This window comes from Protomyctophum bolini, assembly GCF_963924005.1.
Source record: "Protomyctophum bolini genome assembly, chromosome: 10".
Taxonomy (NCBI): Eukaryota; Metazoa; Chordata; class Actinopteri; order Myctophiformes; family Myctophidae; genus Protomyctophum; species Protomyctophum bolini.
The window spans coordinates 33,146,904-33,163,444 of record NC_137871.1 but is presented as its reverse complement, the minus strand read 5'-3'; the positions used below and the strand labels follow the sequence as shown (position 1 = coordinate 33,163,444).

Below are 16,541 nucleotides of genomic sequence, written 5' to 3'. Positions count from 1 at the left end.
AAGATTTCTGTCCGACAGCAACGATACTACACTGTGCTGGTTCTCTCTCTCTCTCACACACACACACACACACACACACACACACACACACACACACACACACACACACACACACACACACACACACACACACACACACTTTCTCTTCGCTTTCTCTCAGCTCAACCAACAAAGTGCTTATTTTGTATTTGTTTATTGACTTCCTGTGAAAAAAGTTGTACACATTATTTTCTCATCTCTCACTCTCTCTCTGTCTCGATCTCTCTCTCTCTCTGTCTGTCTCTGCCTGTCTCTGCCCCTCTCTCTCTCTCTTTCTCTGCCTGCCTGTCTGTCTCTCTCTGCCCATCCGTCTCTCCCCTGCATGATGTCACGATGTGGTGCTGGTCAGTGGTGGGTCTGGACATCCAGGATGAGATGGGTCGTCACGAAGTGGGCCACATAGACAACTCCATGAAGGTGGCGCTCAACGACGGCTACGGCTGCCGCTTCGAGGGCGAGTTCACCATCAACAAGGTAAGCGCCACCGCTACCAGTGGTGGGAAAACGTACTCGAGTAAAAGTATCAATGCTGCAATTATACAAATGCTCCGTTACAAGTGAAAAAGTGAAAGTCTGGGATTCAAAATGTACTTGGGTAGAAGTACCAAAGTATCGGTTGGGCATCAAAATGTACTTAAAGTACCAAAAGTAGAAGTACTCATTATGTGGAATTTCCTGTTTCAAGTATACAGCTTTTGAAAATAGCAGATCTACAAGCTCACAATGTGTTGCATCACAACGCATCGTGACGTGACATCGTAAACGACACACGTGTCGCAGGATTCCCGTCGTGCCTTTGAGCTCCGTCAGGATGGCATAACGCAGGGCCACCTTTTCACATCCACGGTCCCCTCACAGAGTGGCAATATACTCCCCATTGTTAGGAAATTTGGCCCTTCAATGTAACACACACACACACACACACACACACACACACACACACACACACACAGTGTCACACGCAATTGCATTAGCTGGCTTACATTAAGTAGCCTGCCTAGTACAAGTTTAGGATTAATGTAGAACTGAGCCTGTTAGATTATGTGCTGTGACTGTCTACTTGGACATTTAATAATAAAAGGATTGCTTGCGTCAGGGGATTGAGGGCAGCCTGCCTAGTGCCTGCACATATTCAATCTCAAATTGGGTTCTGTTTAAATGGAACACATCACGCTCTGGGTCCTGGGACCTCTCCAAAGGGTTCTGTTTAAATGGAACACATCACGCTCTGGGTCCTGGGACCTCTCCAAAGTGTTCTGTTTAAATGGAACACATCACGCTCTGGGTCCTGGGACCTCTCCAAAGGGTTCTGTTTAAATGGAACACATCACGCTCTTGGTCCTGGGACCTCTCCAAAACGTGGCCTCTCCAACAACATTGCCCCACGTTTTGCGTCACCGTTTTTCCAGCGCCTCGAAAATGATTAACCCGACAGTTGTACACGTTAACGTGCTTAACTTTGTTAAAGGTGCTGGCGGAGCAAGTGGGAGAGTTGCTTTGTGAATAATGGGGCCGTTGTAGTGGAACATGCCAGGTAGTTAGATGTTTATCCATGCGGAAAGCAAGGGACATTCTGATTTCCCACCGAGTTTTGTATTCTGACCACGGTGTCGATGCGCGAAATGGCACGAGTCGAGTCACCGTCCCACGTCATCGACCCACGTCTCTCTCTCTCTGTGTGTGTGTGTGTGTGTGTGTGTGTGTGTGTGTGTGTGTGTGTGTGTGTGTGTGTGTGTGTGTGTATTTGGGGTGTCACAAAAATATTTACTTGAATGGCACCTGCTTTACACCAGCTTGAGTTTTCTAACCTGCAAAAGTCACCAAGATTAAACTTTTTAATCGACAGTAAGATTACACCACATGAACCCTAGGGTCCTTATTGTGGAGGTGAACACTCCACAAAAATAGCTGAGATTGGAGATCCACTATTATTACTATTACTGTTGTTTTCTGCTATAGTATATAATGTTAGTTTATTAATGGATGGATACACCTCTATTGCACTGGTCCTTAAAGGGGAATACCACTCATTTTCAACATTGAATTATGTCATTAATATGGAAATAATAAAAAGTCCCCTCCTTTAGTTCTTTAGCCTAGAACTGGTCTCGAACTTGGAGTCATGTGATCAGTGACATCACATGACACCAAGTTCTAGTCCTCCAGTTCTACGCTACTTTTTTTATTAGTTTTTCCACACAACTCTAAGGTATATTAATGACATAGTTCAATGTTGAAAATGAGTGTTATTCCCCTTTAACGTCACATATGGGCACCACCAGGGCATTTTACACACACATCTTCTCTGTCGGGGTGAAACCTCATCTGTCCAATTCCGTTACTTTTCAGGATTCAAAATGGTATCAATTGAAGGTCCGTGGCTTAATGCTTATCACGCTAGGGGCGGACCTTAAAATCAAAAGGCTGTCCTGACCGTAACGTGTATTGCTATACTGTACTCACCTGTCCTGGCGTAACATGTTTCTGTACTGTGCTCACCTGTGCTGCAGGTCCCAGGGAACTTTCACGTGTCGACACACAGCGCCACAGCGCAGCCTCAGAGTCCTGACATGACACACACAATCCACCGGCTGACCTTTGGAGAGAAGCTAGGGGTAGGCCTGGCACAATCATTACATAATCGTCTTCATCGCAATAATTTACCTTCGTTATAAGCGCCGGGACAACGCTCCACACGTCCCAGGCTCTTCTCACTTCTGGCTCCAAAATGATGGAATGCACTTCCTATTGCAATCAGAACTGCAGACTCGCTCCCAATCTTCCGCCGTAGTCTGAAAACCCACCTCTTCAGACTCCATCTTAGCCCGTAGCACTTACCGTAGCACTTGCCCTAGCCTCGACAACCTTACATGCGTATGCATAGGCTCAACTTAAGTAACTTAGATATAATTTGATGTAGACATAGCACTCTATAGTGTATATGCATAGGCTCATTATAGATATTCCACTGTTAGCTTCTTAGCTTGCATATGATTCATGATGACTATTTATGTATTTGATGTATTACCATGTTATTTGTTCTTGCTTACTGTTATTCGCTCTGGATTAAGAGTGTCTGCTAAATTGTAAATTTCAGATAATTGCAATTGTTTCGTCATAATCGTTGCAGACAAATAAATGTTCATAAAAAAAAAGCTGAAATAGCTGATCTACAAGCTTCAGCTACTGTATATCACTTTGTGACAATATTTTTGTAAAGTACGAAATAATGAATATATCAGTAATTATTTGTCATATCTACCGTATGCATTTTTTAAATTACTGGCTCCAGGTCTGAAATGTCACTTCCTGTACCGTTTGTTTCCTGTTTGAGCCTATCTCACTTCCTGTCTTATCTTGCTCTCTATCAGCCCCTAAAATATCCCAGCTACGAGCTACTTGTACATGTTATTTTTAGCACGCAACACCATCACACGGCAAAGTGTCAATTTGGTTGCACGCACGCACGCACGCACTCACACACGCACAGTGATAGATTGATACAATTGATTGACACAATCAGTGTGGGTTATATAAATATCTCTGTGCTCTCCCTTGTCTCACAGGAGGTACATAATGTTCAAGGTGCATTCAACGCGTTGGGAGGAGCTGACAGGATGGCATCAAACCGTATGTCTGCATGCTTTATTATTATATATCTGTGCATGTTTATACCAGTAATTCAGGACTTTCTTTAATACAGTGGTACAAATAAGTACTGTACTTTTTACTTGTACATTTGAGGTATTCCAATTTCCAATACTTTTACTTCCACTCCACTACATCTCGGATTCCAAATATTGTACTTTTACTCCACTGCATTTATTTGAAAACTCTAGTTACTTTGTAGATTTTGATTATTATTATTACAAAACGGACATTAACCCATTCTGACCTGAGATCAGATTCATACGAGGTTTCCACTGGACACACACTGGGTCTGATTAACCCATTCTGACCTGAGATCAGATTCTAAAAAATGTCAGTCGCTCTTCGATTTTTCAAAAAATAGCAGACCTACAAGCTCGTAGCGCGCCACTCGGTGGCGCGCTATGAGCTTGTAGATCTGCTATTTTTCAATAGCTAAAGCATAACATGATGCTAACACCAAAATGGGTTCCCGTTCAGAATGGGTTAACCACTTCAACCCTATACATATTTCGGCCATTTGAAAATAGCTAGCGGTATTTAGCAGAGACAATATCCGAAATAAATTGAAACATCACAACGGAAAATCATGTAGGGGTTCCAGCCTTCTCCGGAGCATCAGTGGTTTGAGTCGCTGTTCCGTCATGATTCTTCATGATTCACGTGCTAACAATGAGTAACTGTATGTACTTGCACGCCTTGTGTGTCCTGATTTATTAATTGAATACATAGGACCTCAATGGAAACAAGCCCTCAGGGATTTTTGTGTTCTCCTTTTAGCACCAATTACAAAGTCTTGTGACTTGTCGGGGGGTGGATAATTGCTTCTTAATTATTTGATTAACGTTCATGAGCAACATTAAGTCAGTTATTTGTTCTACATATTGGATATTGGATATATTTTGGGTTGATTTGCCCAGCGTTCCACTGAACGTAGTGAGGAGGACAGGACACCGTCCCTGTCCCGGCCCAGTTGGCGCACATGGGAATTCTGGGAAGAAGAGTCCTTTATTGTGTGTTGACATCTAATGAAGCTTTTCCAAGTAGTTAAAAGGTGAGCAATCACTTCCGGTTGAGTGGACGAGTTAGGAGGGAGGCATAGTAACGTGTGGAAGCCATATGTTGCAGGCTGACGCCATAAACACCATCACTGTGATGTGCTACTTTTTGATCTGCTACTTTTGATATGAATCTGAATCCTGAAAAGTTATATTTTGAAAATAGCCGATCTACAAGCTCACAATGCGTTGCATCGTGAGGCCGAAATGTATATAGGGCTGAAGTGGTTAATGTATGTTTTGTAATAATAATAATTTAAATCCACAAAGCAACTAGTAACTGAAGATCTCAAATAATTGTAGTAGTGGAGTAAAAGTACAATATTTGGATCCGAGATGTAGTGGAGTAGAAGTAAACGTATTGGAAATTGTAAAGTACAAATACCTCAAAATTGTACTTAAGTACAGTACTTGAGTAAATGTACTCGGTTACTTTTCACCACTGTTGAGAACCACAACAACAACAATGCAGTTGTGTCACCTGAGCATGTCTGCTGGCCCACACTGCATGATGGGATCAGGAGACACCTAGTGGCCGGTCGTGGAATAGAGCTTCCACTGAAATGGAAAGTGTGAATCGTAACAGCTCACATAATGTGCCTTAAGGAAATGACTAAAGTGGATTTCATTAGGTTGCATCATTTGCTGAATCAAGCATCCATTTTTAGGTCACGTAAAAAAAGGAACACTCTTTATAAAATGTCTTTTTTGTTTGTTTGTCATTGCAGCTCTAGCCTCACATGACTACATATTGAAGATTGTTCCAACGGTTTATGAACATCTGGGAGGCAAACAGAGATTCTCATACCAGTATACAGTAGCCAATAAGGTAGTGTTTCATTTCCCACTACGTGTTTGTGTGTGTGTGTGTGTGTGTGTGTGTGTGTGTGTGTGTGTGTGTGTGTGTGTGTGTGTGCATGAGCGCACACGTCTCTCAAACTTATACCAGGACCCCATTGTTTTTTGTGATGACACGCACTTAAATAAGCACATTTAAAAAATAAAGCATACATGGTAGACTGGAATAGAAATAATTATAAGAACATTCAATACAACACTGATTCCTGTTTATATTGTGTCTTTACAAAGAAGTTCAAAAGCTACGGAAAAGTAGATTTTGAACCATTGGTAAATGTGTTATCAAGGATATGCTATATCCTTGATAACACATAACCCTGATAAATCACCAAAAAACACAAAAGAAAATGCATTCCCAGCTATGCTTAAAAAGAAAATATATGATATATGATATAATAAATAATATTTGTCTTTGTGAAACCACCCTCCCCTTCCCACGGCCCCACTTGGGATCTTGACCCATAGTTTGAGAAGCTGTGGTGGTGGGTGGCTCATTACAGTGATGGTGTTTATGGAGTCAGCCTGCAACATATGGCCTCCACACGTTACTATGCCTCCCTCTTAACTCGTCCACTCAACCGGAAGTGATTGCTCACCTTTTAACTACTTGGAAAAGCTTCATTAGATGTCAACACAAATAAATAACTCTAATTCCCAGAATGCCCGTGTCCGCCAACGGGGCCAGGACAGGGAGGGTGTCCTCCTCACTATACGTTCATGTCAAAATATATCCAATATGTAGAACAAATAATGACTTAATGCCCCGCCTACAAGTCACAAGACAGAGAGAGTGTCCTCCTCACTATGTTGTCAGCTAGCTACAGTGGGCGCAAATAAACCCAAAATACTGTACATCAAAGACCAAATAATAATTTGAAAAGCATTTTTCAGGGGATGCACACGCACATTAGACACACCAACGGACCGACATGGAAACAGCGGTCGAACATGCAATACTCCCGTGCTTGCGTTTAGGTTTAGTTTAGGGTTTGAGGTAGGTTGTCGGTCTAATGACAATCGGACCAATAGTCAAAAGCCCTGAGGTCTTGTTTCCATTGAGGTATTCAATTCATAATCAGGACATACAATGTACATACAGTTACTCATTGTTAGCACGTGGCAATCATGACAGAACGCTGAGTCATCACACAATCACATTTTTATCCTGTTAAATAATTCTGATTCATGTTGTCATGAGTCTGTTAATAGACATAGAGTTCACATTGGCTGAGCATCTATACAAATACAAAATTATAATAAGAACGTATGTGACTTGACTTGTGGTGAGTTTGCTATTGAAGATGCTCAGTGAAATTGGTTCATTTGACCAATTTAGACCTGTTGAAACTGTACGTCGTTATACCTTTCAACTTTATTGTTCCGGCATTTGAGCACTGCAATGCGTTTTGGCTTGTAGCCTCTGTCGGGGTGTGACGAAGGCTACATACCAAAAATGTGTTGCTGCTACATGTTTATAGTCTAAAAGCCGCCTGTGGACAAGGCCTTTAACGCTAAAGGTATTTTTTATCGTTTTTTCTTTGCCTTGAATCTTTTCTTAAGTTCTAACTTGAGTGATGTCTCGGACTTACAATGAGTCCACTGTATCTTCAGGTCAATGACATGGAAATAACATATCACAACTCACTGGAGCATGCATAATGTACGTACTGTATAATTCACCTATAGCTAATCCAATCACAGCTAAGCATAACATCGGTTAGACAAACCTCTCCACCAATAGTTTTACTATTATGATTAAACATTGTTTAAAAAAAGAAATGTCATGCATATGGCAGGCCTTATCTAATGTGTAAAATCCTTGATATTTACATTAAAATGACAAATGCCGCCCCCTCTTCTCCCTCCATCCTCCCTGGGGGGAGCGGAGCAGAGGCGATGATTGACAAGCAAAATACCTCAACAGTGACATCTGCTGGCAAATTGTAGCTCAAAAGGCTTCAGAACACAGAGAAAATCCCAGACCACAGAAAACCCACTGAATGTTCAAAGTTCAGGTTGTTTGGGTGTAATTGAGGTCATAAAACCTGAAAGAAAAACAAAATGAAAATTAATGTCGTGAAGCCTTTAAATGTCTTGTGTATGTTTGTGTGTGTGTGTGTGTGTGTGTTCCCTCTACAGGAATACGTGGCTTACAGTCACACGGGACGGATCATCCCAGCTATCTGGTTCAGATACGACCTTAGTCCCATCACAGTCAAATACACAGAGAAAAGACCGCCTCTGTACCGCTTCATTACCACCGTAAGTTAACGACTCCATGACTTAGTTTATTCTAAACTTCTCTAGAACTGTTGTTCCCAAACTTTTTAGCCTGTGCCGTGACGCAAAAGTCTCCCCTGGACCCAACAGTGTCAATGTGTTACTCCGTGCCACGTTGTGAGCCTGTAGATCAGCTATTTTCACTACTACTTCATCATTTGTTTACTAATTCATGGCATTTCTTTGATTTTTCTTTTACCGTATTTCTTCATGAAATTACTGGGGGGAAAAATGAATGTTTTTTTTATTCATTTAGCTTTTTTGGAATGTTTTTAGGAGATGTTTTGAAATGGTAATAATTAAAAAGAAAAAAAAGGAAAGGAAACAAAAAATAAAGGGACCCATAAAAGTTGGTCCATGATCCAACCATGGGTCCCGACCCAGTGTTTGGGAACCAGTGCTCTTAAGCTCTCTTGAATACAGAGCTTAGATATTGTTGCTGTCCATCCAAAACCATTACTTAAAAATAAAAAATAAACGTTGTTTTGACAGAGTTAACCCCTTTACCTTAAAAAAATTGCTAAACAAAACGGCGAAACAGGTCTACAAGCTCACTTGTGTGTATGACATTCATGCTGGGCATTCATTTACCAAAAAACATCAAAAGTTGAAATAAAGAGATATAGGTTTCTGCCAGACACAGCCACAATAAACTATATTTCCAGTCCAGAAGCCTTATAAATGGCTCAGCAAATAGTGCATTTTTGTACACACGAGTGGTCTGACTCAACAGACCTCTGTTGAGGCGGTCACTCACCACATGTTCACCAAATCGTTTATTTATGGGGTCTTTCTGTCTAACGAGCATTAAGAAATAAGCTCTCGAAATGTTTTCCCTCTGGCCTCGGGCACGATCCCCTCACCTGATCCGTGTTGAGCAATAAAAGTGTTGCTCAGCTGGTCCTCGTCAGGTCATCAGGACCTCATCAAGAATTCAGGGGAATCATGACAAAATGCTGTGGCTGCCTGAGCGATGAGCCACGCTCTTGTTTGCTCCGTGTGTTATTTTATCATGACTTCAGCATGAGGAAAGCAAAGGCAGATGACTAACTTATAGCGAGTTTATGACTCAGTGCTCAAGATTGCCGAGTCGAGCCTTGACAAGGCCACGTGTCGTAGTCCAAACTCATACTTATGTGGTCGTGTAATGGTGGAATGAGGTGGAAACGGGCGGATTGTGAAACAAACACGGATCAGCCAGACCCATTTATCTATACCTGGGCTCTCCATTTATCTATACACTGGAGCTAGCAGTCGACTGGTCTGCTGCATGTATTTATTGTTTTAAAGGGGTGACTGACATTTCGAAAATACCAGACCAGTCAAGTGCTCCAGTATATTTTATTTGGGTAGTTTAGTCTCTCCTGAAGTGCCCTAGGTATTATTCTCTGATTCAAGTTGTCCCTGTTGAGCACCGACGAGCCCTTCTATACTGGCTAACATATTTTCAGATGCGGATCCGCAGCCAAATACATTATTTTGTATGGATTTATCCATTGATTTTTTTTCAGATCTGTGCCATCATCGGAGGAACGTTCACAGTGGCCGGCATCATTGACTCCTGCATATTCACTGCCTCTGAGGCCTGGAAGAAGATCCAGATTGGCAAAATGTCCTGAGTGCGGTTTCGTGCTCCCCCAAACCCCCACAACGTATTTATAACTGTAAAGGGTGCCAACCTGATTAGTGGAATCGGATACTGCTCAGAAGACCATGCAATTTGTTGAGATTGGACCACAAATTAGTATTAGTTTTAAGTGATAGCAATAGCTGTGAGGCGACATGGCTTATAGGCTACATCTCAATGTGCGAAACCTTCTCAATTAATCTAGTTCGTCATAACATCTGGCCCACTGACTCGTTGGGGTACATCAAATATCGTCGCTGTCGGGCAGATGTTTTCTTAAAAAAACGTTACTTTTTAGGAAATTTAGTTACATGCTCCTGTTAATACTGTTCATAAATTAAATATTTATGAAATCCAGTCTTAAGTTAACTACTTTCATTTTCAAAAGGTTTGATAAATCCGATCTTTTATCGCATGATTGACGTCCAAAGCATTGTGATTTTGTAGTTTGTATATTTCGCCACTTTTGTACAGCACTACTTAACTTTTCAGGATTTAAATTCAATTAAAAAGTAGCATGTCCACAAGCTCGTATGCTTTTTTGTGACGCTGTAGTTACTACAGCGTCACATATCGTACTTGATCAGACTACAGTGTAGTATGAGCAAGTAGGGTATTCATTGACGAAAAAACCCCAAAAGTTTAAATATGGAGATGAGAGGTTTCTGCCTGACAGCAGCGATATGGTTTCTACCCGACAGCAACAAGGTGTTTCTCCTCTGTCAAAATTAGTGTAAGAAATGAACCAGAAAGCCTGTGCGTGTGTGTGTGTGTGTGTGTGTGTGGGGGTGTGTGTGTGTGTGTGTGTGTGCACGCGACCACACAAGGGTCGATTGAAGGATATCTTTGGCTGATGTTCGTGTATCGTTTAAGCCTGTGCTTTAAGGACTGAACTTTAAATGATCCCATTGTTACAATTACTTTCCACAGTTGTTGAAGGAACAAGAATGACTCAGTCATGACTTCCAGGTGCAACAAGCTCTTGTAGCGTTGTTTTCGTTCATTTCCGACGTATTTCTTTGTTTCACTCGCTGTGTTTTGTTATGGCTTTCCTCTAGCTCCAGTTGGCTCATAACATTAGCTTCTGTTGCGACTCGCTCCGTGTTGCGGCATTCAGAGTATGGGTTTTTATTCCGTTCAGACTATGGGTTTTATGGGCTTAGAGGTAGCCTAGAGGCAGCTACGGTCGTCTTTACAGTCGTTGGCACCTGGCAAAAAGCACACAGATGCTGTCCTAATCATAAAAGTGCCATACTCTACGAGATTTGACTTGTGCAAAGGGAATAATCATTTTTTTGTTTACTTTGTAAACTGCGTGCCTTTGATTTCTATCCTGGATTCATTTTACGTCCCGTAGGCGCACTGTTCCTCAACATCGGGTCCTTGGACCACCAGGAGTCCAAATGGACTCTGGTCTGTAGTTTACAAAATGGAGCCGTTTCAGAGTTAAATAAATACTGACATTTTGACATTGTAGATTGGGGTGCCAAAAAGAATCACTGCCGTCCTTTTAATCATTTATCATGTCCCGCTGGATTGACTTTCTCTTTGACATGTCTGTAAATCCAGTATTTACACAGATTCTAAATACTGTACGTCTTTTACAACAACAGTATGTGTATTGTCTACTCTTTGCAGTCAGACGAACTGGACAATTGAAACCGTGAACATAGTTATCTCTCAATCAACCTTAATAGCGTATGTATGATCTTACTGTAGATGTCGAATGTCCTTATTTCTTTTAATTTCCTAGTGAAAGTTGGAAATATCATTTTTTATTTCCGTGAGAAGACAGTTTTGTTTTTTATTTTGTGTTGATTGTCAGACTGTCAGTTGTAATTTTTATTTTAGACAGGTGTGAATATGAAATTCCATGAGGTTGTAATGAAGTGTGGGCTTTGTAAAAGAGGTGACGTGTCGGCTATAAGACTGTTTCACAACGTCTGGTGCGGGCCCACTAGGGGTCCCAATGGACCTTTGCTGGTCTGTAACTCTGAGAGTGGTCCATTTGGTTCCATTTTGTTACACTCAAGTTACAGACCCCTTAAGGATCCACTCGGACCCTTGGTGGTCCTTGGACCCAACGTTGAGAAACGGTGAGCTTTATAACAGTTTTCAATTTCTTCATTGTCTTTTTTTTACGCTGGTTACCATAGCAATCCAGATCTAGGACAGTGATAAACAATATCCATAACTGGTCTTTCGGGCATTTTGAGGTCATTTTGCTCTTCCAGTTTTTTTTGCATCTCAAGTTACTTTGTACTGCCATATCCTGTTACTCGAGTAAAGGTACTTTACAAATCAATGTGCTTTGGTTCTATTGGCTACGCTAATCTTTGTGTAGAAGCGCACGACACCGACTGGGTCAAATAACAGCATGGCTTCTTGTTGGTGTCAGACTTTGTGTTATGTGATTCATTATGACATCTACTGTGATGTATGGTTCCATATTTTTCAGCCTGATTCGACCCACATTCACTTCCTTTCTTGCCTGATGACATCATCCTCCTTAAATCTGAGCAATCCAAGCCCCCATTGATCCCCGGTCGGGTCATACCAAAGACTCTGAAAAATGGGACCCAGTGCCTCCCTGCTTGGCACTCCGCATCTCCGCAAGGGTTGGATTAGGGCGACGTTAAGTCCCTGCAACATATTAGCGTCGTGTCCAGGGGGTGTACTTGTACATCATGTCCTGGGTCTGTACTTGTACATCAAGCTGCCTCACGCTACAGAAACAGGAGATAGGCTCCTGGGCCTCATGGGATTTGGCAAGGCTTACTATGAAGTGGTGTTAGATCATGTCAGATAGTTGTTTCCCTGAGCTATACAGTCATGTGTGCATAGTAGGTTGTGAGAGTGTGTGACAGCAGTGTGTCACACAGGGCCATTCAACCGTCATTAACTGCCACTAGGGCGTGCGTACTTGTGGCTCAGATAAGAGGTGCTTCAGGGTGACTCACTCACACTTTGTCATCCTGCCTTTTCAAGCCTTTTGTTTACCTTCAACGTACTCATCCCTCACAGCACAGCACTGCGTATCCCAGTTCCTCCTCCACCTCCCTGGGTGGGAATGGGGTCACTAGGCTGCCTGCTGGGCAGTGCTGGCACCATGCAATGCCAAGCCAGGTAGATGTTAGGGCGTAGTCACGAATCACGATCTTGACATTTTACTTAACGATTCATTCTGTTGTGGTTTCATTCATTGGTTGTCACCCAGCCAGGAGGATGTCTTCATTCCACTGTCACGACAGGCCATTATATTTTGTAGAGAGAGCAGTGGTTCTCAGTGGCCCACTGTTGGGCCACGAGAGTATTATAAGTGGGCCCCCAAAAAGTTGGCAAAACACTAAAGACTTTATTGACAATATATAATTTAATATTTTAAAGTCATACCAATAAATAATAATTTAAAAGTATACTGCCTTAGTGCCATTGATCTGAGATGGAACCCAATGGATTGATTGGTCATCAGCCTATCGAATGCCGTGTTAATCGTCAAGCAGAGACTTGCTGGGCCTCTAATTCGGCCTGGGTTCCAGGAGTTGGAGAGGCCCTTCTTCGCCACGTGCCGGGAAAATAAATTGCCCTATGGCGCCACGGACCCAAATACTAACCGATTAATGGTGATTGTGATTTGGCCTCTTAATTCAGCCTGGGAAAGGGGTAGCGAGTTCCAGCTTACTGCTCCTCCAAATCTTAAATGAGTGTTTTCCAATTTCAGTGGTGATTGGTGAACGTGAGCATGGTCAGGTCTGCTATGCTGTCTCTGGTTAGGTGGGAATGGACTTCACTATGCATCTGGAAAAGGTTACAGAGGTACACAGGGGGGCGCTGCTGAGTAGATGTTATGCAACAGCTCTAGTTGTACTGACCTGGCTGCCAAAGCGAGCTAACCCAATGCTGCTGTCCAACTCCAACATGGTCCCTCACAGCTTCTGCAGCTTCTCTTTTAGGTCTTTTCAGGCCACTGTACCAGAGTGATTGGGAGGGAGGGTAGGTGGAGTGTGTCATCAGTGCATATCTGGCCCACCTGGAATGTCATGCTCTCTCTCACTATGCAGGCCACTGGGAGTACTCTACTACTCCAGCTTGTTTGGTTACATTTTGGTGGTTTAGTTAGTTTGAATTAAATAATTTTAACTGCTACTAACTGAAACGTGGCCACCTACTTTAGTTCCTCTAAACCTCTACACCAAAATAGCAGATGTAGGCAAGCTCACAACATGATGTAGGGCCTATATGAGCTGCCCAGAAAAGGGACACGCACACTAGGGGTCATGTTAACTTTCACAGTTGATCACATGGTCATTTTTCCAGTAGAATTCAAATTCTGAAGGAAATATTTGTATTGTGCATATTATTTAATGAGCTAATCTACGTATCTGAACAGCAGACTATCTTAATAAATCAATAAATGTATAATATATTGCAGATATTAGAATTAGATATGTGAATACATTTGGTTAATAGAGTTCATAGTAAGTAATTAGTATAAATAGCCTATTGTGTCCCAGCTTGTGCACTGGACAGCATAGAGGCTTATATGCCTCAGTGCGCACACAAGTCTATTTTTCTGTTGTGTTGGGAATGTGTTTGGGCATGGGGATAGTTAGTTAAATGGGTATTTCACTTTAAAACACTCTGGGGTCATTTAACTCTACTTTTGTGTGCACCCCAGACATTTGATTCATTATGTAGATCTTTGATATTTAATTTGATCAAACACGCCCCCGTCCAAACTCATTTTAACTTAAAACTCAACTTTAACATTGTTATTCTGTTCAGCAGAAACCTTGTATGTCCAAAACGGCATTACTTACTTTTCAGGAAGCAGAACCTGTGTTCTGATGGATCCAAGTTATTTAGTCACAAGCTCTTGTTAAAAACTGTAAGCCAAGCTTATTCAGCAGGCCAGGTATGAATGCATCCTTTACAATAGTGTGTGAGCACCCCCTGGAGGATACAAAGATAACTAGTTGCCTTTTTAGGTAGTAGGGTACTTTTCTTCCTTTCAAAAAAGGAGTTAAAAGTGCAATTTCTGTCTTTCTGAAATATAGTGAAGTGAAAGTCCATCCAAAATTACAAATAGGCTACAGATAAATGTAAATGTATATACAGATATAAATGTTGTACTTAGGAGTTGGCCCCTACTCAACTAAATATAATTCGTTACTGTCCCACTGATTCTAAGTGGATCAAGTTCATCCAATATAAATATTGAAAAGTTCTGGGCATGCAAAACACAGAAACTACTGAGCAGCTCAGTCTGGGAGGCCTTTCAGCTTACTAATGCCAATTGGTCCAATCATGTGCCTGTTGAACAACCCGTCTTTATTTAGAGTCGAATGCGAACCATTTAGCTTAATGATTTGGTTATAATGAATTGGGGGGAAAACCCAATTGTTTGAGTATTTAGTCTACAAGTAAAGAGGACGTTCTCTGTATAAAGCAAGTTAAAGCTCCATTGTGATAGTAATCATTGCTTTTTTCAAGCGAGTTGCCCGCATATACCCATTATCAGCTTCAGTGTTATAGTGTTTCAGCTCATTTCTTTTGGCATCACTTCCAGTTTCACTTGTTTACCCTGTATCTTGTATATGAGCTCTCTCTCTCTCTCTCTCCTGACTGGATGCAATTGGTATCCTGACCTGAAAATGCCCTTTCTGTTTGCCAAAGAGCTGGAGAGACTGGGAGATCCCTCGCTGTTACAGAACAGACACTCTTAATTGCAATGATTTCTATCAGACTATATAGAGCAATTTAACACTGATTTTAACAACATAAAAATATATAGGGCCTTTCACTTAAATGCATGCAGTAAGATGTAATGCGTTATAACATTCCTTCCCATGTGGCTCTGTGTCCATTGTCCAATACTGTCAATAATACCTCTCGGTAAAATATGGGGCATTAATCTGCAATAGGCTACTTGTTGATCAGCTATAAAGTCTGGTTGTATGGCTGTGGGCCATGGTATTAACATGTTAACTTAACTTAAAAAAATACATTATACTGAAGTCACAGGTTTCTGTCACTCATCAATCTAAGTTGTTGACTCTGATGTCATGTCATGGATAGAATCATTTCATCAATAGTTCTAGCATATTAATGAGGAGGCCCTGTGTATGCACTGTACATGGGATAATGGCAATATTGTATTTCTATATATTCAAATCCACCTTAAAGGAAGGCCTACCTAAATATAAAAGCTCATACTGATACCACCCCATAATAAGATGGATAATGCATCTAGGGTACTTTTTCTCCAGCTCTCTGTATACAGGTCAAATTCTTTCATGGACTAAACATGGTAAAGGGAGGGAGGTACAGTAAATAGCCTAAATAAGTATCAACATTTTTTCTCTTCTTTTTTCTCTGTTTCCTTTCCCCCCTTATATTTTCCACGCCTGTCCTCAACAGGGAGCACCTGACCAGAGCTTTGATGAAGTATTTCAAATGACCTAAATAAGGGTCTTCAACAGGTAGTCGGGAGCCCCTAGTAGGGGGTCCTTACTCCTTATAGCTATAGGGTAAACTTAATAGGGTTGTGTCACATGTGTTGTACTATATGTACACAACACTGATGATAGTGCTGTTAAATGAATCATGAAGCCATCAAAGCGGCAACATCACTTGACAAGAGTCTTATAAAAATGCCTACTTTCAATAGTGTTATATCTTTCAATGCTCAACAGACATTAATGACACATTCAGTTAAATATAGTGGGCTATAGCTTTGAAAGTGTTATCAAGTTATAAGACAAAATTGTGTGGTGCCGTAGGCCGGCTACAGTAGGCTGGGGGTCCCTGCTCATGTCTCAGCTCCTTGGCATAACAAACAGACTATTCTGTCTGTATGACATAAGTATTTTTAAATAAAATAGATAGGCCTAGTCTGTGAGTCACAGTCATGGTTGAACTAATGCATGCAGACATTCTAGTCACTTAACTGTCAACTGACATATGAGAATGTCTGCAATGCGAGATCAGTTCAACCGTCCCTCAACCGACTGTATAGGCTGCTACATTCC

At 41.5% G+C, this 16,541-nt stretch overlaps 1 protein-coding gene across 1 annotated transcript in view; it reads left to right on the top strand.

Annotated features, from left to right (window-relative positions):
• Positions 1 to 10,947, top strand: part of ergic1 (endoplasmic reticulum-golgi intermediate compartment 1) — a 28,097-nt gene extending 17,150 nt beyond the window's left edge. The window contains exons 5-10 of the mRNA XM_080774827.1: positions 389 to 513; positions 2,550 to 2,654; positions 3,606 to 3,669; positions 5,474 to 5,574; positions 7,743 to 7,865; positions 9,395 to 10,947. Coding sequence (XP_080630953.1) covers positions 389 to 513; positions 2,550 to 2,654; positions 3,606 to 3,669; positions 5,474 to 5,574; positions 7,743 to 7,865; positions 9,395 to 9,502 — 626 coding nt within the window. The 3' untranslated portion in view covers positions 9,503 to 10,947. The remainder of the gene's footprint in view (positions 1 to 388; positions 514 to 2,549; positions 2,655 to 3,605; positions 3,670 to 5,473; positions 5,575 to 7,742; positions 7,866 to 9,394) is intronic.
• Positions 10,948 to 16,541: the final 5,594 nt, after the last annotated feature.